The sequence below is a fragment of the Mesocricetus auratus genome, unplaced genomic scaffold (assembly GCF_017639785.1).
Source record: "Mesocricetus auratus isolate SY011 unplaced genomic scaffold, BCM_Maur_2.0 Super-Scaffold_100676, whole genome shotgun sequence".
In the NCBI taxonomy this organism is placed as follows: Eukaryota; Metazoa; Chordata; class Mammalia; order Rodentia; family Cricetidae; genus Mesocricetus; species Mesocricetus auratus.
In genome coordinates this window covers 39,772,142-39,795,727 of record NW_024429266.1, presented here as the reverse complement: position 1 = coordinate 39,795,727, position 23,586 = coordinate 39,772,142, and the positions used below count along the sequence as shown (strand labels likewise).

General features: G+C 39.1%; 1 protein-coding gene across 4 annotated transcripts in view; it reads right to left on the bottom strand.

The window, feature by feature from the left end:
* Positions 1-23,586, bottom strand: part of Swt1 (SWT1 RNA endoribonuclease homolog) — an 81,603-nt gene that overhangs the window by 12,910 nt on the left and 45,107 nt on the right. For 3 of the 4 annotated variants that reach the window (XM_040737688.1, XM_040737690.1, XM_040737689.1), the window contains 4 exons: positions 19,376-19,507; positions 17,097-17,163; positions 13,031-13,095; positions 6,337-7,232 (listed from right to left, as the gene is read on the bottom strand). In XM_040737688.1, the coding sequence (XP_040593622.1) occupies positions 7,103-7,232; positions 13,031-13,095; positions 17,097-17,163; positions 19,376-19,507 (394 nt within the window). In that variant the 3' untranslated portion in view covers positions 6,337-7,102. Of the gene's footprint in view, positions 1-656; positions 854-6,336; positions 7,233-13,030; positions 13,096-17,096; positions 17,164-19,375; positions 19,508-23,586 lie in introns of those variants that run through there. The other variant, XR_005873819.1, reaches the window with a different exon arrangement.

Genomic DNA, 23,586 nt, shown 5'->3' with positions numbered 1-23,586 from the left:
TGGCTAGCTTCGAACTTACTATATATATAGTCCAGGCTGGTCTTAAACTCAAGAGATCTGCCTGCGTACTGGGATTAAATGCATGTCACCATGCTAGTGACACCATACCTTTTAAATTTTATTTCCATTTTACTTTTTAAGGTGTATTTTTTATGTGTATGAGTGTGTGCAGTACCCACAGAGGTCAAAAGGGTGTCCTATCACCTGGAACTAGAATTATAAAGGGATGGTTGTGAGTCGCCATATGGGTATTGAGAACTGGCCCCATCTCCAACCCCATTCTATACTTTTTGACCAATTGTACGTAAAATGTAGTGAGAAAACTTTAAATTTTCCTGTACTCAAGGCATGGGTTTTCTATCTTTTTTAAAGACAGGGATTTCAGAATGTAGCACTAGCTGGCCTGGAACTTTCTATGTAGACCATACTGGCTCTAACAGATTCTCCTGTTGCTGCTTCCCAAATATTAGAATTGAGGGCATGCAGTCCCCACACCCAACTAAATTTTTGTTTATTATGACTTAATGTAAGTGTTCTGATGTTTACAGTAGCTTGTCATTGCTCAGTGTTTTATGGTTCTCTAAAAGATAATCTTAGGGAAGGATGTAGTAGAATGCAAGAGTCCTTATTAACTAATCAAGTGTTTTTAATCTAACCTTTAACATCTCTAGAAGGAGGCAGAGGATAAAGGGTCCATGTTGAACAATCCCGTAGTTGCAGGGTTGCCTCAAGCACCTGAGTCACAGCAAAGTCTCTGTAGTATTCCTTCTTTCCTTTTTTGTTTGTCTTTCTTCAACAACAAAAATATCTGAAGGAGCTAGGTGAGTTTTAACATACATTCACTGAGAAGGATCTGAGTGGTAACATACAAGAAGGGGAACAAGGCATATATAGTGAGTAAGTGAATCACAATAGGAAAATCAGAACAACAAATCTACCCTTAGCGAGTTCAGTGTGAGTGGGATAAAGTTTGATCAGAAGTTAAAATGGTACAGTGGAAAGTATCTGCACAGTGGCCAGGAAAATAATTGATTTACTGTGGCTTGAACCTTTATTTCCAGCACTGAGAGGCAGAGGCAGCCTATTATATACATAGTGAATTCCAGGGTTGCATAGAATTTAAGGTAAACAAAATCCTACATTTTGCCAGTACTCGAGATTGTTAAGGGTCTCAGGCTGGGACAAATATTCTGCCTGTGACCCTGAACTCCACTGCTAAAATCTATCCTTACTGATAATGATACAGATGTATTAAAATATCAAAGTTGTTGGCATGGTCTACAGAGCAAGTTCCAGGACAGGCTCCAAAACTACACAACTACACAGAGAAAACCTGTCTCAAAACAAACAAACAAAAAAACCAAAGTAAATAAATACCAACATTGTTAGAATACAAAGAAAGTGTAGGCACTTTAAAAAGTGCATTTGCTGAGCTGTGATGGTGCATGCCTTTAGTACCAGCACTTGGGAGGCAGAGGTTGATATCTCTGAGAGTTTGAGACCAGCCTGGTCTAGAGTGAGTTCCAGGACAGACTCCAAAGCTACACAAAGAAACCCTGTCTCGGAAAAAAAGAAAAGTGCACTTCAGTAACACTGGGATAAAGCATTGGTGGCTATTTATAAAAGTAAAATTAGGTTCATTCACACTCAAAACTATATAACATTAGAGTTCCCCAACCTGAAAGCCACAGTAGCCTACCAACTAGCTAATGGTTTACTGCAGGCACTGACAGATTATAAGCATTGAGAAGTAAAACTCTGCCCCTGCTTTGACAACACATACTAAAATTGGAGCCATACATAGATTACCATGGCCCTATAAAATGACAACATGCAAATTTGTGATGAGTCCCCTTCTCCAGCCCAAAGGGCTTTTAGCCTTGAAACTAGTAAATGACTACTTTTAAAGGACAATAAATTTAATGCTGTCTATTCAGGAAGCTTATGACTGTTGATCAAAGTGTAAGAACTTCCATCAATGGCGGCAGAATGAACCTTTGAGAGCATCTAGCATAGACTGACTGAGCTTCTTAATCTTGGCTTATGTAGACATATCAACCTAGTTTTCCCCCAAATACAATCATTCGGCCCATCTTTGGCAAAACACTCTTAACTCCAATTTCTGTGCTTGGCCTTGACTTGGGAAAGCTCTTGAGGACAGTCTTCAACTAGATTCAGTGGTCACTGTACAAGGTACTTCACAATGAACACTCATGATTGTGGAAAAAGAAGAAATGATTTCTTGGGCATTGCTTAGGCGACCATTTTCAGCAAGTAAATTCACAAGGTTGGCAGGTAGGGAAACTTTTCCTTTGCTGTGATGTCATTCAGGCTTTTCACTTTGATGGAACACTCAATGCAGACACCGCGACTTGCTTTCTATTGACCCTGCTTAATCTGTTTAGACACAGGAGGGCCTGACCACAGATGTTCTAAAAGTCCCACACCTGTTGGAACATCCTGGATGCTGTGGCCATCTCCCAGGTTAACTGATTTTCATATTTTAAGTAAGGCAGAGAAACAAATGAGGAAAATATCCCCATACGAAACTTTAGCTTTCACATGGGCATACCGCATACACAAGTAGAAAGCATAATACCAATTCTGTGGCATTCTGGAAAAGGCAGAACAGAAGAAATAGCAAACATCTGGCATAAACCCAAAGGTAGGGATGGGAGTTAACCACAAAAGATCTCAAGAATCTATAGGGGTGATGGATGGGGCTTCTGACATGAAAGAACTGGTAATCACATGACTACATATTCAATAAAGCACACAATTCTACAAAGGACTTTTTTACCCAGCTTAACCTAATAAAGAGGTTCAAGTAGGACAAATCTATACTTTACCTCACTAGGGAATTAGTTACTCTCACCTTGGAGGCATCTGTACTGAGTTGATAGTTTAGCTCACATTATTAGTTTACAGTTGAGTTATAGAGGTTGAAGAGATTGAAATTCAAAAAATAATGTTAAAACTGAAATTGTGATTGCCGGGCATCGGTGGCTCATGTCTTTAATCCCAGCACTTGGGAGGCAGAGACAGGTGGATCTATGTGAGTTCGAGGCCAGACTGGTCTACAGAGCGAGTTCCAGGACAACCTCTAGAGCAGTACAGAGAAACCCTGTCTCAAAACAAAACAAAAAACAAAAACAAAAAACCTGATATTGTGGGACTAAAGTATAGGTTTTTGGTTTTGTTTTTCAAGACAGGGTTTCTCTGTAGGTTTGGAGACGACAAACCCGGTATGGTGCCACAATCCTGTAATCCAAGGCAGGTGGAGAGGGAGGAAGGAAGCAGTAGTTAAGATTTGAGTGCCTTTCATGTAGCCCAAACTAGCCTTGAACTAACAGCAATCCTGCATCAGCCTCCTGAGTGCTGGAATTAGTTGTGCCACACACACAGCTTTATGGATATTTTTGTGGTTTTGTTTTTCAGTTTTTTTTTTTTTTGTTTGTTTTTTGGTTTTTCGAGACAGGGTTTCTCTGTATTGTTTTAGAGGCTGTCCTGGAACTCGCTCTGTAGACCAGGCTGTCCTCAAACTCACAGATATCCACTTGCCTCTGCCTCCCCGGTGCTGGGGTTAAAGGCGTGCACCACCAATGCCCGGCTTGTTTTTGTTTTATGCATGGAAATGTTTTGTCTGTCTGTATGCCTGTGTACCAGGTGCACACCAGTCAGAAGCTAAAAGTGGGGTTCAATGCCCTGGAGCTGATGTTAAAGGTTAAAGGTGATGTTAAAGGTGAGCCATCAGTCTTGATTTATAGCTGTGGTTAGTCTCTGGAAATAACTATGTAGACTAAGCTGGTCTCAAACTTGTGGAAAATCTTCTTACCCTTTCCTTCTCAATACCTGGATTACAGGTGAGCCACCACACCTGGCCTCCATGGATGTGTGTGTAGAACAAGGGTCGACATGGACTGTATTCCTGCCACTTCCTAAGATAAGGTCCCTCAGTAAATCTTTTTTTTAACATTTTTTTTATTTATTATAGATAAAATGTTTTGCCTGCATGTATGCCTGCAGGCATGGCTGCAGGCCAGAAGAGGATACCAGATCTCATTATGGATGTATTTGAGTCACCATGTGGTTTCTGGGAATTGAACTCAGGACCTCTGGAAAAGCAACCAGTGCTCTTATCTTCTGAGCCATTTCTCCAGCCCCCCTTCCCCCAGTGAATCTTAACCTCACTGACTCAGCTAGATTGTCCTGCATGCCTCAGGGATTCTCTTGTCTGCTTCCCCTGTCCTGGGATTACTGGCTTTCTCAGTTGGGTACTAGGTATAATACTCTGGTTCTCAAATTGGCGTGGAGAGCTTTTACCAAACACCTAACCCTGCCTCAAATAAAATTCTAAACTGGAGGGACGGCTCAGAGATTAAGAGCACCTACTGCTTTTATAGAGGACCCAGGTTTGATTCCCAGTACCCACATGTTGGCTCACAACTTCAAGTACAGTTCCAGGGTATACACTGCCATCTTCTGATTTCTATGGGCACCAGACACATACCTGGCACACACACACATAGATACAGGCAAAATAATTATTATATACACAAATATAAATATTTTTGAAAATTCCGTGTTTAGATATTTGGTCCTATTTTATGAATTTTCCAACCTAATTTTACAAAAAACAGATCCATTTCCTTCCTAGGAGAGGATATTCTGGTTTGGTAGGTCCTTGGCACTATTTGGGGGGAGGGCAAGGAAAACTGTAAAGAACTGAAGTATATAACACTTCACTAAGACTTGCACAAGACTTGGACAATTGTCACTGCAGATTGGAACTTCACAGATAGCTGTTTCACCTTGACATTGTAAGTCTTTGCTGGTTACAGAGAAAACCATCACAAGGCAGACCTGAGCAATGCTTTCTCAATATTATGAATGGAACAGCTTTCTTGAGTCAATTCCTGTTTATGTATTGTTTTGGTCAACTCAGCCCAGGTCATAGTGTTGACACTCCTGATTGGACAACTTCCTGGTCCACCTGTCTGGTGGAGTGCTTTTCAGCCTTGAATCATCATGATAGGCTGGGATGAATATCCTTCTCTACCGAGTCTTCAAACAAATCTGTATGTACTTGCAATCCAGAGACTAGACAAGCTGGCCACCCTTTGTTTTTATTGCTCTTAGGATCTTTTCCTAATCAACCCACTAAAGTGTCTAAACCTCCATGCAAGAGGGAACAACCCTATCCTATGTTTAATTCAGTATGACCAGTTGTAGTCAGTGTTGACAAATTGACTAAGTTTTGGAAGCTCTGTGGTATTGTGGTATGCTCTATGGGTAATAAGCCACTTAATAAGTCATTGCACCTCTATTAAATCTTGGAATGTACCTCATAAAGACATTCTTCTGGAGTCAAAGCACCCTCAAATGTTGTCTTTCCTAAAGGATTTAACACCTTATGTACTGCAATAAAAAGAGTGTGATACCCTGCATCCCGGTGAGAAAACTAGTAACGGTGCATACCTGTAATGTTAGTGCAGGAGCATCAGACAGAAGAATCCTGAGGCTTGCTGGACAGACAGTCTAGCTGAGTCAGTGAGGTTAAGGTTTATTGAGGGAACCTTTCTCAGGAAGTGACTCATTCACTCTCTACCTTACTTCTGAGATGGTGTCTGGCCAGTGAGCTCTGCAGATCTGCCTGTCTCTGCCTCTATAGCCTGAAGATTATAGGCAGATGCTGATGTGCTGGCTTTTCATGTGGAAGCTGGGAATCAGCATTCAGGTCCTCATGCTTTCATGGGCAAGCATGATCCTGAAGTCAACACGGTATGCCTATAATGCTAGTCTTGTGGAGACCAAAGCAGGAAAACTGTCACAAGTTCCATGTCAAACCGATCTATCAGGCTAACCAGGGATATGTAGCAACACTGTAGTCTTAAAAACCAAGAAGGAAAGCCAGGTGTTGGTGGCGCATGCCTTTAATCCCAGCACTCCAGAGGCAGGGGTAGGCAGATCTCTGTGAGTTCAAGGCCAGCCTGGTCTATAGAGCTAGTCCCAGGACAGTCTCCAAAACAATACAGAGAACCCTGTCTCAAAAAACGAAAAAAAAAAAAAAACCCAAGAAGGAGGAAGATTTCCTGATATGATGAAGCTTTTAGTAATCTAGAGGCTCATGGTCTTGCTGGGACACTCAATTTGTCTACATACTTTAACATGTGGGTTTTTGCGCCTTGCAAACATACAACTGAGCAGCTGAGCAGATCCTGCACCAAGTACTACTGCACATCCAGAATCAATTCTTGTTAATGGAAAGACTCACTTTTATAATCATACCTTATACTCATTTCAGAAAGTATTTGCAAGTAAACTGAAAAGCAAATATTACTAAAATAAGTTATTTATTGCTATTTAAAAATAAACATTTATTATAGAATATCAAATCTGATTTACCCTAATATATTAACAAAAGCTTAATACACTCCAGTAAACAAGGATTTCCAACTTAATGTGTAACTAAGTCAATTAAACACTTGAGTTTTAGGTAGAGGCAAACAGCAGCTACTGCCATGTAATTAATTCCTCAAATCCACACTGCTTCATATGAAGGGGAATCCGCAGAGGGGTTCTTCCACACTGGAAATGCACAGAAAAATGACACAACTCCCAAAGCAGCTACAGAGAAGAAGGTGCTAGATCAAAATGCTGCTTTATATCCCTGAAGGTGGTGGTGGTTTTTCCCACCAGTTTTACAAAAATGACGGTTTGTTCATGAAAGCAGCCCATTAATGGAATGTGGTAGCATGGTCATGTCTTAAGTCTTAGGGCTTGGCAGTGTCTGGTCATATGCCCACATTCAGAGGAGAGATGCTAAGGCTGTGGGCTGCCATCATGTCACAGTGATTCCTGCCTCAGAAACACTAAGACAATGGCTCTCTTCTCTTTAGAGGTAGGAAGTATTGGCAACTTCAGAAGAGCTGAGTCTACAGTTTATCCTACAGCTGAATCAATGAGATTATCAATAAAACATTTTTTTATCTATGAAAGATTGTTTTTGATAATTATTCTAGGTTTAGTTAAAAAAAAAAAAGCAACCAGTTTGAAAGTTACTGTGTTACTCATGATGATAGGTGCCATTCTTCCCAAGAACTTAAGTCCTGTTGTTGAACATGTCTTCACACCATCCTCTGTTTTTGGCCTCCATATAGACAGATGCATTGCACTGCTGCATGGTATACTCCATCTCAATCAGTTGGCGGCATCCAATTGTTAATTTTTCCCTAGGGGGAAAAAGGGGGTAAATCACAGAGAATAGTCAAAAATCCCAGGACTCCAGAGGCAGAGGCAGGCAGGTATCTGAATTCTAGACAACCTGGTCTATGTAGTGAGAGTTCCAGTATAGCCAGAGCTACACATCCTGTATCAACAAATATTTATTCATAATTGTATATATACATGTATGTCTATGTGTGGGCTTATCCATATGAATGTAGTGCCCACAGAAGTCAGAAGAATGTGTAAAACCCCCGGGGGTGGAGTTACAGGTGGTTGTCAGCTGCCCAAATTGAGAGCTGGCAACTGAACTCTAGTCCTTTCCAAAAGCAATATGAACCTCTTAATCCCTGTGCCATCTCTCCAGCCCACCCCCTACATTTGATCCTTGGACTCATAGTAAAAGGAAACAAGTGATTATCCAAATTGTCCTCTACCTTCACATTATGTTGTGGTATACACACACACACACACACACACACACACACTTCTCAGATTAAAAACAAATAGTTATATTTATATAGCGGGGTGTGGTGGCTAACGAAAGGCTAAAGCAGGAAAATCCTCAAATTCAAGGCCTATCTCCCATACAAAAATGAGCTCCTATCTCAAAAGAAAAAAACATATCAAAAATAAGAACTGTAGATATTTACTGTATATAGTATGGCTTGAAGTATACATTATGGAATTGGCTTGGTTGAGGTATTTAATATATATCATGTCCCCAAAATCTCTTGAACGACTACTCATAACTGAAATTTTGTGTCCTTTAATTAACAACCACCAAATCTTACAACCACTATCCTGGTGACCACCAATCCGCCTATTTCTGGAATCCACTATGTTGATTCTACACAAAGCAAGCTCATACAGTGTTTGTTTTTCTGCTATTATAAGACACTTAACATAATGGTGCCCAGGTTCATCCATATGTCTCCAACAATAGGACTTCCTTCTTTTCAAAGGCAAAACAGTATTCTGCAGATCATTTTCCTTTATCTGTTCATTAGCTGGTAGGCATTCAGATTGATTTCCTATCTTGGCTACTGTAACTGATGTTACACTGAACATGAAAGTGCAGAAATCTTTTAAATAGATTATGTCCATTTCCTTTAGATATATTAGAAATTCTTTTTACTTGACAGTACTGACGATTAAGCCTAGACTTTATGCATGTGAGGCAAGTGTTCTACCAGCCAATATTCTTAATGTGATGTGACAATTTCAGAGAAAATGCTCTTCTTAGCAAAGAGCACAGTTTCTTAAATACCTGAGAAGACTTCTAGCTGTAATTCCTAGAATTCAAAAATAAGAGTTCCCATGACAAACCTCTGTAAATAAGCAAAGTTGAATGTTTAAGTAGAATACTATGGGCTGAACAGCCTAATTATCTACCTTACTCTCTGAAGGATCTCTCCTTGCTTGTATTTAAATGTCATCTGGGAGTAAATGACACTGTAGGACAGATGGTTACACTCTATCTACTTCAGGTGGAGAGTTAAAGAAAGGTGAACTGTAGAGCTCACTTCCTGTAGGAACAGACACTTGAGAAAAGGTGAGGTGCCATGCTACCACTCTTAAAAAGGCTGGTGGTGGGCCAGCATGAATGCTCTGTGGGTAAAGGTCTTGGCTGCTAAGCCTGATGACCTGAATGGTCTCTAGAACCCACATGGTATTAAGAGAGAACCAACTCTAAGCAAACTGTGCTCTGACCAACATATTACCTCATCCCAAATAATAAAACCACAGGTGTAAGGCAACTAGCAAATAAATGATATTTATAACTCTAAACCAAAGGTAGGATATGTTGGGAGTGGTGCCACACACCTTTTTAATCCCAGCACTTGAGAGGCAGAGGCAGAGACCAGTGGATCTATTTGACTTTGAGGCCAGTCTGGTTTTAGTGAGTTCTAGGCCAGCAAAGGCTACATAATGAGATCCTGTCTTAAAATAAACAAACAAACAAAAAAATGTGTGAAAACAGGAAGTCATGCCTAATACACTTCATGCCTACATCACAATTTTTTTAATTACTACTTTAAAACAAGATTTATTTTTACTTACATGTGTTGTGGAATATTTGTTTAACTAGGCAAAGATGTGTTACATTTGTTTCTGCTGCATTTATTTAATTATTTAATTGTAAAGATGTGTTGCTGTTTCACCTTGCCTGCCTGAGGCACCTGCTTGGTCTAATAGAGCTGAATCACCATTAGCTAGGCAGAGAAAGGATAGGCAGGGTGGGCAGGCAGAGAGAATAAATAAGTTGGAGGAGGAGGAAAGAATGGGGGTAAGAAGCCAGACAGTTGCCAGCTAGCCAGACACAAGAAGTGGTGAAAGTAAGATAGGAAGGAAGGAAGGAAGGAAGGAAGGAAGGAAGGAAGGAAGGAAGGAAGGAAGGAAGGAAGGTGAGAGGGTGGGTGGGAGGGAGGGAGGGAGGGAGGGAGGGAGGGAGGGAGGGAGGAAGAAGGAAAGGTAAAAAGCCCCAAGACAAAATGTAGATGAAGGTTCAGTTATAAGAGCTGGTGGGACAAGCATAAGATAGGCTGAGCACTCATAACCAATAAGAAGTCTCCATGTCATGATTTGGGAGCTAGTTGGGGGCCCAAAAGAAAAAAACCCTGCTATATGTGTATATATTTTTATTCATGTGGAAGCCCAAGGGCCAGAGGCGGATACTGATGGAGTTAACAGGTGGTTGTAAGCCACCCAACTTAAGTTCTGGAAATGAAAATCAGGTCCTCTAAAAGAGCAATGAGTACTCAATTGCTGAGCCATCTTTCCAGCTCTAATTTACTTAAAATAAAACAAAACAAAACACCTGAGATGAGAGGACTGAAGAGATGGTTCAGAGGTTAAGAGCACTCACTAACTGCTCTTCCAGAGGTCCTTGAGCTAAATTCCCAGCAACCACAGGGCAGCTCACAACCATCTATAATGAGAGTTCCAGGACAGCCTCCAAAACAACCCTGCCTTGAAAAGCCAATTAAAAAAAAAAAAGCCATATGGAAACCTACTACATTGGAAGCTTCCTAAGTTACACACACATATATACATGTAAAAGGAATTTCAGTGGAGTTATCCTGATAATGAGAGTATAACACCCAAACTGGATACCCTGCACTATCAAATAAAAACTCACTACTAGGAATAGATTACTTCTTTTTAAGTTGTTGGCCAATGGGATCCAATAGACTCCCAGACATTATAGTCTACTGGCACTGTTCTTGATTGCCCTCCAGAATTTGACAGTAAGATCCTATTGCTGGAAACACTACATAATTGAGTCATAAACATGGAGAGATCAAGTGGGTGCTGACCTGGAAGCTTCATCTAACTGGTTGGCTTTTACAGAGCTGGAAGGTGCTAGACACGATTCCAGAGGAAAAAAGGAATTATCAATTTCACTCAGCCCTGAGTCTTTTGAGCTACAATAATGACTTGCCTGGCAAGATATGCCCACTGGTACAATAGTGGCATGAATGTTATGGGGGTAACCAACCAAATTCTGGCTGTATTTAAGGCCTGTTCCAGAAGATGGATCCATGCCTGGCACTGTTAATGAGGCCAAGAGCCTGTGGCTTGATAGGCCATAGGTCATTGTAGTAAAACTATTAGCAATTCTGCTAAATGGATACAGCATTAAAATGGCTCCTAATGACTTACTGATATACTACAGATAAATCTTTGTTTCAACCTCCATCAGAGAAGATTCTTACTACAGAAGATGTTGATCAACACAGAGAACCACAATGGTCAAGATGGAGAGAATAAAAGACTTGGGAGGTACTCAGCCCTAAAGGGAACATCTATATCACCCTCTCCCCTTTAAAGCTCATGGATCTTTGAGGAAGAGAATGGGAGGATTGTAAAAGGCAGAGACAGTAGAAAGAAATGGTGTTTTCTATACATAATAACAGGGCACATGCACATACAAATTCAGAGATTGTGACAGCATAGACAAGACTTGTACAAGTTCAAGCCAGACAAAATCAAAGTATGCAGGGAAGGAGGTATGGGCACATAGTCTCACCCTTCCATGCAGTGTTGTTGGCATTTGATAGTTGTCAGTAAAGACAAAGCCAGTATTTCTCTAACAGTGTGACCTCTACATTCTATGGTAGGTCCCACACTCAAAAGAGTGGTTGTCCAATACATACTGGACTTGATGGGAGGAGGAAGAGAGGGAGAGGGAAAGAGAAACACATGAAGTTGGGCAGGTAAGAAGATGGGAGGGGTGAATATGATTAAAATACACTATATGAAATTCTTAAAGAATTAATAATAGTATTACTTTAAAAAATGTTGGCTTTGAGTTATCCTAGGTCTACTTCCTATACTTCAAATGACTGTGATTTTTGCTGCCAGTTCTTCAGAACTACTCAAAAAAAGAAAATATTTTCAGAAAAGCCTTGCACAAGGTTCAAAATAGCCAAGATGAAAATGAAAATGTATTCTTATAAATTCTAAAATAAAACAAAAAGGGCAGGTCCATATTCCTACCTTTGGTCATTTATTCTACATTTGAAAGCAAATGAGTGTATCTTTCAATAACCAAATCTATTTCTGTACCTTCCTTTTCCTTCCCCTTCCTACCCTCAGAGTTAGGAGGGGCGTCCCCCTCTCCTCTTTAGCCTAGTGGTGCCGAACTCCTTCCCTTCCTGTGAGTCAGTGTTCTGGCAACAACCACTCAGTTATTTCCTGCAGCAAGCTGTCAGTGCAGGAGGCTGCTCGGTGCAGTTGTGTGGTCACCTGTTGGACAGATAACCAGCCTCTGAATTCCATTCTCCAGCATCTCGACTGAGTCATCTCCCTTGAGCACTCACCTCTTGGTAATGGGACACTCACAAACATGAGAAGCAGCTCATTACATTTTTGGATACTTCCTAACTGCAAGAAGGTTCTTCCCTGGGGCCTATAAAAGCCATTTATATCTGAGTACAAGCTAAAATGAAAGCTATTTCCACTATCTTCCTCTAATAGTCTTATTAAGTTGCCGTACTGGCTTAAATATGTGATCTTCACATTTCAGCATTCCAAGCATCTGAGATTACAGGTATTCACCACACCTACCTAACACTTTAAAGTTCTAAGTTCACAGAACAGATAGATATGGCTCACATGAACAAAATAATCCATGAAAACAGATGGTGGTCTATGTCCACAGTTCCAGCTTCTAGGGAGGTTGGGATAACAGGACTTGGAGGCTCTCACAAGTTCAAAACTAGTTTGTGCAATAGATCAAGGCCCTGTCTCAGAGTAAATACATGCACACATGTAAGAATCTTGAGGTCAAACATTTGAAATTCACTTTAAAGTATATTGATGATAAATTAACACATGCTTTCCACATATATGGAATATTTTGTATCAATAAAGGTTAAAAAAATCGTAAAAGGGTTCTTCTGGGAGACAAGATTGTGCTTGTTCAGGATTGTGCTTGCCATGAAAACATGAGGACCTGAATGTAGATTCCCAGCTTCCATGTGAAAAGCCAGCACATCAGCATCTGCCTATATAATCCTCAGACTATAGAGGCAGAGACAGGCAGATCCGCAGAGCTCACTGGCCAGACACCATCTCAGAAGTAAGGTGGAGAGTGATTGAAGACAGTTGATCTCCTGCTGGCCTCTACGACCTTACACATTCATGTTACACACACACACACACACACACACACACACACACACACACACACACACACACACATACACCATAAAAAAATGGCTTCACCCTCTCACAGTGATAGCAAACAGGGTAAAAGTTTGTTTTAGATGTCTCCTTATCTACATATAGATGTGCTTACCGATACTCAGTCTGAGAAACACAATCATAAAGTTCCTGGGGAGTAAATCTGACACTTTTGTTTACCTGAAAAAGAGTCAAAAAACAATTATTAAGGAGATATGTTAAATTAAATGAGCAAAGAAAGCACAATTAGAATGCGGTCTATTCTGAGAGCAGACTCTCATATCTTCTGTCACTCCCTAAAAGACAACTAAAACAGTAATAGGAAGAAGTTTGTTAATACTGAAGTATGTTCACACTTTGGTCCTATTATTACAACTTAATCTATTCTCAGAATAGAAATAGTAGAAACAAGATGAACCTGAATGTGATGGAATCTTTCCTTCCCCACATTCACTCATTATTCCCTTTTTTCCTTTCTTCCCCCTTCCTTACAGTTCTAGGAATTAAACTCAGAACTTTATGCATGTTAAGCAAATGCTCTGTCCCAGAGCTACACTCTAGCCCATTGACATTTCCTAAAAGCCTTTATTTTAAAAAGTGTTAACCAAAGACATAATTCATAAAACCATAAATATAAAAGTCCATCATTCAAACTGTTGCACACCTGAAAAACAAAATGAAGTTATCTTCTTTTTGAAATTTTATTTTGTCGTTAGTGTGTGGGTAAGTGTCAGGTGAGAAGACAATTTAAGAGTCAGTTCTCTCCTTTTGAGATCCCTGGAACTCACATTACCAAGTTAGCACAGCAAGCTGGCCTAATCTTTTATCTCTTGACGCTCACTACTACCAATGCAGACAATGTTATAGTTATGTACAAGAAAGAACCTTGAAATTTGTGAGGGAAATTTTATGTAAGTGTATTCTTGTTTTTGGTGCTAGAGACTGAACCCAGGGCCTTACTAGCCAAGTACAGCCAATGAGGTGCATCCCAGCCCTCAGAATTTCATTTTTAATGTATAATCCTCCTGCCTCGTCCTCTTCAGTACATTGCCCACCATCAAGGGTCACCTCAGTGGGTGGCAAATTCTCTCTCTTTTTTTAATCAGATAAATCAACAAATAAAACAGTACTAATTAAATTTCCAGAAATTTGGACTAGTGGAGAAAAACTCAATGAAACTATCTTCAATTCAATTATTTTCAAAAGTATGTAAACAGCTTCAGACACAGCTCACTGTAGAGTGTGAGACCAAGAACACAATATCTAGTACTATAAAAGAAACCCAAGTTTTACTAGCTAGTTCATGTTTTTTGGTGGGGAAAAATATCCCTACCCTGATTCAATCACTATCACTGTAAAGATTCTTATAAAAACCAGGCGTTGGTGGCACATGCCTTTAATCCCAGCACTCGGGAGGCAGAGGCAGGTGGATCTCTGTGAGTTCGAGGCCAGCCTGGTCTACAGAGTGAGGTCCAGGACAGCCTCCAAAACAATACAGAGAAACCCTGTCTCGAAAAACCGAAAAAAAAAAAGATTCTTATAAAAATGATCTATAGAGGTCAGGCTTATATGAAAAATTTCATAACTTTTTTCAACTTTTTCATAAGAAACTACCCATATTTATGAAGAAATGCTTCACTTACTCTAAGTATATAAATTTTTTAAATACAACTATTTTAGGGCTGGGAGTATAGCTTACTGGTTAAATGCTTGCCTTCCATGCATAAATAAAGCCCTGCCAAAATATTTGAGAGAGGGAGATAGGTATAATCTTTTTTTTTTTTTTTTTTTTTTTTTTTGGTTTTTCGAGACAGGGTTTCTCTGTAGCTTTGGAGGCTGTCCTGGAACTCACTTTGTAGACCAGGCTGGCCTCGAACTCACAGAGATCCGCCTGCCTCTGCCTCCCAAGTGCTGGGATGTAAAGGTGTGCGCCACCAATGCCTGGCAGGTATAATCTTTTAAGTTAATATAATCCTGGTATTTTGTCTAAAATGAGGATCACATGTCTATAGATTAAATTTCTAACAATACATATACTTAATGACTGGTGAAATTGGTGTTTAGTTTATCATGATTTTATGTGATTAGTAATTATTTTTTGTATGTGTACCGTGTGTGGTTTATGTGCATGTGTACAAGTGGGCACGTATGTATGAAGGCTAGAGGTTAACGTTAAATGTCTCCTCAGTGGCTCCCCTTACATACTGAGGCAGCATCTCTCATTTGAACCCAGATAGCCAGCTTGCTCCCAAGATTCCATCTCTGACTGTTACATGCTTGAATTACAAAAGTGCTACCATGCGTACCTGGCTTTGACATGGGTCCAGTCCTCATGTTTATATGGCAAGTGCTTTACCCACTGATCCACTTTCCCAGTTCTGTAGTTTTTGTATTTAAGACTTACTTATTTTATATCATGTAAACAAATGTTTTGCTTCTGCACAAGAATGTGCATCATGTGGATGCCTGGCGCCCTCAAGAGGCCAAAAGAGAGTACTGGAGTCCCTAGAACTAGAGTTGCAGCTGTGAGCCACTATATAGGTCCAAATTTGGGTCCTCTACAAAAGCCACACTGGCTCTTAACTGCTAAGTCATCTCTCTCCAGCTCATTAGGCTTTGGGGTTTTGTTTATTTCTTTTGTTTTTAGTTGATATGTCTATTCTGAGAACTCACCATGTATCCCTGGCTGTCCTGGAATTTGTTACATGGGATTACAGGCATGAGCTTCCATACTTAGTCCCAGCCCTATTTTTGTTTTAAAAATCATTTAAAAATTTTCTAAACATACATTTAGAATTAAAACATCATAAGCCGAGTTTTTTCTTTTGTTCATGTTTTGCCCTTACCCAAAGACCTGTGATTTTGTTGGAACTGACCCACACACCAGGACCAACACAGTATCAATCCAAACAGACAATCCATGTTAACAGGCTGCAGATGTTTGATCATAGGAGGAAGGAGAATAGTCTGGTTGATTAGTGGTTGGGAGAAAAAAATGAGAGACAGCTGAACAACTGACTTTTGAACCTGATATATTAAGAATATAAAATAATTTTCTAAAAGATTTTATTTTAAAAAGTATCTAGAACTACCCTTTATTTTTAAAATCAACCATCCACATATACTGAGATATCTGGTATAAAGGCAACAGGACTCCACATTAAGTTAAACAATACAGCAGGCTTTATAAATTGCTTAACTTAATTTTACTAATAAAAATTAAAGCACAAATTCATGAAGTCTGTAGTTAACTATTAAGACATTTTTCCATTTTTCCTTTACTCATTTGGAGGCATTTTAAATTGTTCTGTTAAACATCTTCATGTATGAATGCACTGCGTGCGTGCGTGCGTGCGTGCGTGCATGCGTGCGTGCGTGCGTGCGTGTGTGTGTGTGTGTGTGTGTGTGTGTGTGTGTGTGTGTGTGTGTGTGTACAAATACTCACAGAGGCCAGCAGAGGGCACTGGACCCCTGGAACTGGAGAATTATAGGCAGTTCTCAATTGCCTGACCTGCCTGACCTACAAGCAATATGTGTTGTTAACTGCTGAGCCCCTCTTTTGTTTTTCTTTTTGACACAAAATCTCTCATATCCCCAGCTAACCTGGTACTTACTATGTAGTCCATGGTGGTCTCTACATCATGACAATTTTTCTGCCTCAGCCTCATGAACGCTGAGATTACAGGTATGAGCTATAATGTTCAGCCAAACATTATCTTGTATATCTTAAATACATATTTTTTTAAAACAAGCACAAAAATAAATGTCACTGGCAAATTTTTATGATACTTTCAAGTTTTAGGCCAGCCTGAACAAAACAGCATGAAAATGTGTCAAAAATTTTTTTTTATTTAAAGAAAATACCAGGGGGTGTGGAGAGATGGCTCAGTAGTTAAGAGCACTGGTTGCTCTTCCAGAGGTCTTGCGTTCAATTCCCAGCAAACATATGGTGGCTCACAACCATCTGAAATAAGATCTGGTGCCCTCTTCTGGCCTGCAGGGATAGATGCAGGCAGAACACTGTATGCATAATAAACAAATAAATCTTTAAAAAAAAGAAGAAAATACTGTATTTATTTATATTTAAACAATAATAAATCTTTTAAAAAAGAAGAAAATACTGTATTTATTTATATTTAAACAATACATAAATATAAGTAATATATAAATATTTTTCATACCTCATACTTGATTAGGAAGTTATAGAGAGTCTCAACATCTTGGTAATTACTATTAGGAGCCAAAATCCTAAAAAAAAAAGACAAAAAAAAACCCCAGTAAATTAACAAAAGGACTGTCATAACAAAGAAGTTTCCCTCAATCACAAATATTATAAGACATTCACTAATATTTACTGTGCTAGAGACATATCTCAGCTGATAGAATGCTTATATAATATACACTGGGCCTGGTGACACACACCTATCATTCCCACACTGGAAAATAAAGGCAGGAAGAGTAGAAGTTCATGGTCATCCTTAGCTACATAGTAAGACTGAGGCATGTCTGGGTCACATGAGACCATGTCTCAAAACACCTAAACATTCATTGACCGCTTATTGGCCAATAACATGTCATTACCTTTTTTACCTCATTCAAATTCTTAGGGGGCTTGTTATAAAATAAACTACAAAAAGTAAAGTTATATACAAAATGGGAAATGGAAGGTGGAGTAACTATGTCTTGTCATTTATAAACAATAGGTTATATTATTACTGGTACTAATCAAAGCAAATGATACACTTGGTGACAGAAAGAACCAAGAGTGTATGGAAAGCCTGATAAAGAAGCACAGTGACATCTGAGGAGCCACAGAAAAATTTGTTGAAGACTGTGGTGTGGGTGCATTTCTCAACCTGGAAAAAATTGATCAAGAGACTAATAGACAATTTTTTAAAATTTCATAAAAATCACACATCATAAGAAACACATAAATCCCAGAGCTTTGCAATTGTTTTAGAAAATGACTCGCCAGATGTTGGTGGCCCAAGCCTTTAATCCCAGCACTCGGGATGCAGAGGAAGGCCGATTTCTGTGAGTTCGAGACCAGCCTGGTCTGCAGAGAGAGTTCCAGGACAGACTCCAAAACAATACAGAGAAACCCTGTCTCAAAAAACAAAAACAAAATCAAAAAAAAAAAAGAAAAGAAAGAAAGAAAACAACTCCAAGGGCAAAATGGCATGGAGCACTTGCTGCATAAACATGCAAACATGAATTTGAATCTGCAACACCACAGAAATAGTGCTCTTGGTACCTCAGTGCCATGAGAAGTAGAGAGAAGGGGAGCTATCTACCAGCCTGGCACTAGCTTAGCTTCAGGAGTCTCTGTCTTAAGGGAATAAGGACACACATGCCATTCTCCTCTGGCCTCCACATACATGTACAGGTAGATATGCCTCCTACACAAATGTGCAAATACATCAGAGAGAGAGATAGAGACAGACAGAGAGAGAGAGAGAGAGAGAGAGAGAGAGAGAGAGAGAGAGAGAGAGAGAGAGAGTGCATGCGCACACGAGTGCACTCTCTTGAAAGGTATTTCAATCCCAAACCATAAGATGTGTTTTACAACTAATAAATAATCATTTTTTCTTAAAAATCAAGCACAGGTTTAATTTTTAAAATCAAAATTTAAAATCACAGGCCTACACGGTCAAATATATATGTTAGTAATTATTTATTCCTCTACCTAAATAAAAAAAATCCAAATAACATAAACAAAGTCATCTAAACTTAAGAGACAGCCTCAGGGGCTGGGAAACTGGCTCAGTGGATGAAGAGCTTGGATGAAGAGCTTACTGCACAAGCAAACATTGAGATCTGAGTTCAGATTACCAGCACCTACACAAAAGCCAGACATGGCTGTGGTGCACATCTGCCACCCCAGTGCTAGGGAGTAGAAACAGGCAGATTCTGGAGCTCACTGGCCAGTCAGTCTAGTCAAAAGACAATCTCCAGGTTCTGTGAAAGACCCTGTCTCAAAAACTAAGAAACAATCAAGGACATCTCTCTCTCTCTCTCTCTCTCTCTCTCTCTCTCTCTCTCTCTCTCTCTCTCACACACACACACACACACACACACACACACACACACACACACACACACACACACACACACACACACAGGACAAAGAGAGAAAATGAGAATATATTTCAAACACCAAGTTTCCCATATGGAAGACTGACTTGCTTCTCCCCCTTTCCTCTCCTACAGAATATATGAAATGAAGAAAGGTAAATCTAAAAACCAATCATCTGCTAGGAGTGGTGGTGCACACCTTCAATCAAGAGGCAAAGGGAAGTTTGAAGCCAGTCTGGTCCACATCTGACCATCCAAGGCTGCATAATGAGGCCCTGTCTCAAAAACAGCCAATAGTTTCTAACTTGCTAGAAGACTCCTAGCAAGACTAAATTAAGCTGATAAATACAGAATTTATAAACTTTAAATTTAATATAATGCTTACCTTTGAATTCCTTCAAGAATATCCTTCACAGCTGCCATCAACTTTTGAAGATATATAAATGCTTCTTCAAATGATGCTATTTTTGAAGTGGTCAGAGTTGAACTTGAGTCTAGTGTCTGAAACACATCTGTGCTAAAATATGGAAAGAAAAGATGTGCTCACTTAGTACTTACAGGTATTTTCATTGATGATATACACAAGTAATGTGTCTGTTTAAGTAAGGAATCAAAGACGGTGATATGAGACAAGTCTGGTTTAATATCCACACAAGGTCTAGGTCACACACTATACAGGTCTAATTTAAAGAAATTAACATAAAAGCTGGGTGAATATACATTTCACTCTAAAAGACCACAGAGATGGAGGGTAAATAATGCTATTAATATACATTCCAGTCAGTACTCAAGACCATAAACATTAAGAATTAGGTATCAGATTAAATAGAAACTGAATGTTTATCCTTGTAATTCCACTTTCAGAAATTTATTGTGAATTAAAAATTACAACAGATAATGAAACCTTTAATGTCTTTTAATAAAATACTAAAATATTTTTAAATGTTTATGCCAAAACTAAAAATAAGACTAGGTATTGTGGTGTATACCTTTAATCCTAGCAGTTAGAAGGCAGAAGCAGGCAGATCTCTCTGAGTTCAAAGCCAGCCTGGTCTACATAGTGAGTTCCAGAGACCAGCTAGGGCTACATAGTGAGACCCTGTCTCTAAATATATAAACAAATACTTACAGGTAACAGTAACTATATTAAAAATCAAAACACATTGTATTATATCTGAATGGTGTCCTACCCAAATTGATGTTCAACTAGAGCAGTGATTCTCAACCTGTGAGTCATGATCCCTTTGGGGTTGAATGACCCTTTGACAAGGGTCACCTAAGACCATCAGAAATAGCAAATATTTATATTATAATTCATAACAGTAGCTAAATTACAGTTATGAAGTAGCAACAAAAATAATTTTATGGTTCGGGGTCACCACAACATGAGAAACTGTATTAAAGGGTTGCAGCATTAGGAAGGTTGAAAACCACTGTGCTAGGGCTTAAGTATGGACCTCATTTGAAATAGGGCTTTGGCAAATGCAAATGGTTCAGCTAAATGAGGATTGGATTAGAGTAGGCCACACCCTCTCCATGAAGGCAAAAGCAGAGATGAGAGAGATGCACTTACTAGGCAAGGATTGAGGAAGACAGAAGGACACAGAGAAGATTCCCACTTAGAACTCCCTCGAGTCTTTTGCTTTTCCACTTATGGGCCTTCATAACTGTTATTAAATAAATTTATGCTACTTTAAGATATATAGTTTATGATTCATTATGGTACCTCTGGGGAATAATACATATGCCTAGAAGCAAAGTTGGACCTACAAATATTAACATTAACTACAATACCCTTTTAGATAGCAGCATTAAAGAAACACATAAAGTTGTGTGTTTGAGCCAGCTCCAACAAGTCAGCTATGGTACCTGAACTAGGACTAAGAAATAAAGAAGACAGAAAGAGTCGGTAGGACTGCCCAGTCAATGCTGAGCAGCCCCGAGTATATTTCAGACCCTGCTTATATACAGACTAAAAGCAAAGAGCAGAACAAAGAGCAGCAGCACAGTCAGCTAACCACCTCCCTGCACTGTCCTTGAATCAAGAAGCAGGCAGGCTCGATATCTATCATGTGAGTCCTGCTAGCAGCAAGCAGCTTTATTCTCTATGTGCCTTCAGCTGGCATTCAACAGCTTATATGTCTTAGTTAGATAATATGTTCTTTCCCACGGGCTTAATCAAAACATTCTCACATCTCTCAAAGAGACTAAAGCAAGTTTAAACTCAAATGACCCCAAATAGACTTCAGATGAAAACTGAGTCACTTGTGGCTCCCACAGCTGAGTATCATGGCACACACTTGTGATCTCAGCAGTAGGGAGGCAGAGGTAGGAGGACCTCTGTGAGTTTGAGGTCAGTCTGATCTACAAACACAGAGGACTCTAGGACAGTCAGAGAGTACACAGAGAGACCCTACCTAAAAAAAAACCAAAAAAACAAAAACAAAAACAAAACCCAGAGTGTGTTAAAATAACCCAAAATTCAAGTCATGGAATTTCAGAGTCTGTAGACCTTAAAGATCAGATGATCCTATTCTGCTTCAAGATGAACAAACTGAGTTTCAGAAAGACTAGATGGTTTTCCCAAAGCCATTGTCTTTATTGTTCCATAGGAACAGTGGTACAATTCTTAAGCAGCAAAACACTACACTGAGATGGTAGCCCATGTCTTTAATCCCAGTAATCAGAAGGCAGAGACAAGTGGATCTTCCAGACCAGCCAGGGATACTTAGTGAAACCGTGCCTCAAAAAAGAAAGAAGAAAACAAAAATAGCAAAATATATTTAAGTAATTTTTACACAAAGTAGAACATGAAAATATAGACTAAGTAAATATTATTAATATAACTCCTTATAAAGTCACCCTAAATGAGGCAGTTCCAAATAGAAACATTTCAAACCAGAGCTCCATAAAAGCTGCAATCTACTTTCAGACTCATCAGGTTCAGCATTATGAAATAAGCTATTCAACTGGTTAAGAAGTCAGGTTATAGAAAATTATGAACTGTCAAAAGCAGTTTCTTTATTGGTTTTGCCTGCATAGTATTAATAAAATTCTGAGTCACTGAGAAGAAAAAAAAGAAATCGTAATTACAAAGCTTTCTGTAAACTAAAAAATACATTTAAACAAGTGCTGCAGAAACCTGAGTGATAAATTGAAGGAAACTTCTTTTGTTTTCCAGACAGGATCCCATGTAGCCCAGGCTGGTCTTCAAGTTATAACCATTCTGTCTCACCATCCTGAACCTTATGATTACAAGCCTGTGTCACCATGCCCAAATAAAGATTATTGTTTGACCTGAATCAGCAGTCCAAAGCACTAATCCAATTTCCTCATAAACAGACAACAAAAACCTGACCTGATATGATATCAGTTCCAAACTGATTAGTAAGCCACAAAAATTATGGCATTTACAGTTATGCCTAAGAACTTGTCTGTTAATTTTCCCATTGTTGTAATACTCTGACAAAAATTAAGGGAAAGGTTTACTTTAGTTCATAATTCAAGGTCAGTTCATGGTGTGGGTATAGAGTCACAGGAGCTTGAGGCAACTAAGCACATTGCATCCACTGTAAAGTTGTTCAGACATCCAGGGCCCAGCCAGGGAATGGTGCTGCCCACAGTTGGTGGGTCTTTCCACCTCAATTAAACAAGATAATCTTCAACAGGACTGTTCCCCACCCCACCACATGTTTCTAGATTGTCAAGTTGACAACACTAACCATAAGTAACTTATGTGAGTTACTAAGAACAGACTTACCAGACTTCCAAATGAGCACTTTTAAGTGAAAGAATTACATTCAATAAGTTCTATTGCAATTCTGGTATACAACTAGGCTTGTTAAAACAAAACAAAACAAAAAACTCAGCTAAATAAATATGTATTGTTAAGGCAATATAAACACTGTCACTTACTAAAAATATAAAAAATAAAATATACAGTTTATTATTCAGAAATAGCATGAAGCTCTCTAACATGCAATACAAATGTATGAATATTATAAACTCCTTTGTTTCCAAATAAGTTAGTTTTATTTTTAAAGCAGCCATTTCTGCTTCCTATTACATGGTAATTTTTCTTTAAACCAGAATAATATGATTAGCCAAAACACCAAAGATATACTGACTAGAAAAACAAACTGATTCATAAGAAAATTATGAACTTGTAATATAATCTTTAGTTCACATGCTAGATGCAGTTATCTTTTTAGTATGACAAGTTAGAAAGCCAAATAGCAGGACACAAATTTGTTGAAAAATGTTTTAGTCAAGGATTGCCAGGAGGTAGTGACACAATGCCTTTAATCCCAGCACTTGGGAGGCAGAGGCAGCGGATCTCTGTGAGTTCGAGGCCAGCCTGGTCTACAGAGAGAGTTCCAGGGCAGTCAGAGCTGTTACACAGAGAAATCTTTCTCAAAACGCCAAAAAGGTAAAATTGTGGTTTTAAGTTATATAAGCTATTCTAACAGTACCTATTTGAAAAACTACTCAAGGAGAATGTAGCCCAGATTCAAAACACCTGTCTAAAACACAAGCAGTCCCAAATACTGGGTAAAAGGGGAGGGGAACAACAAAATGGCTAAACAGGTAAAAATG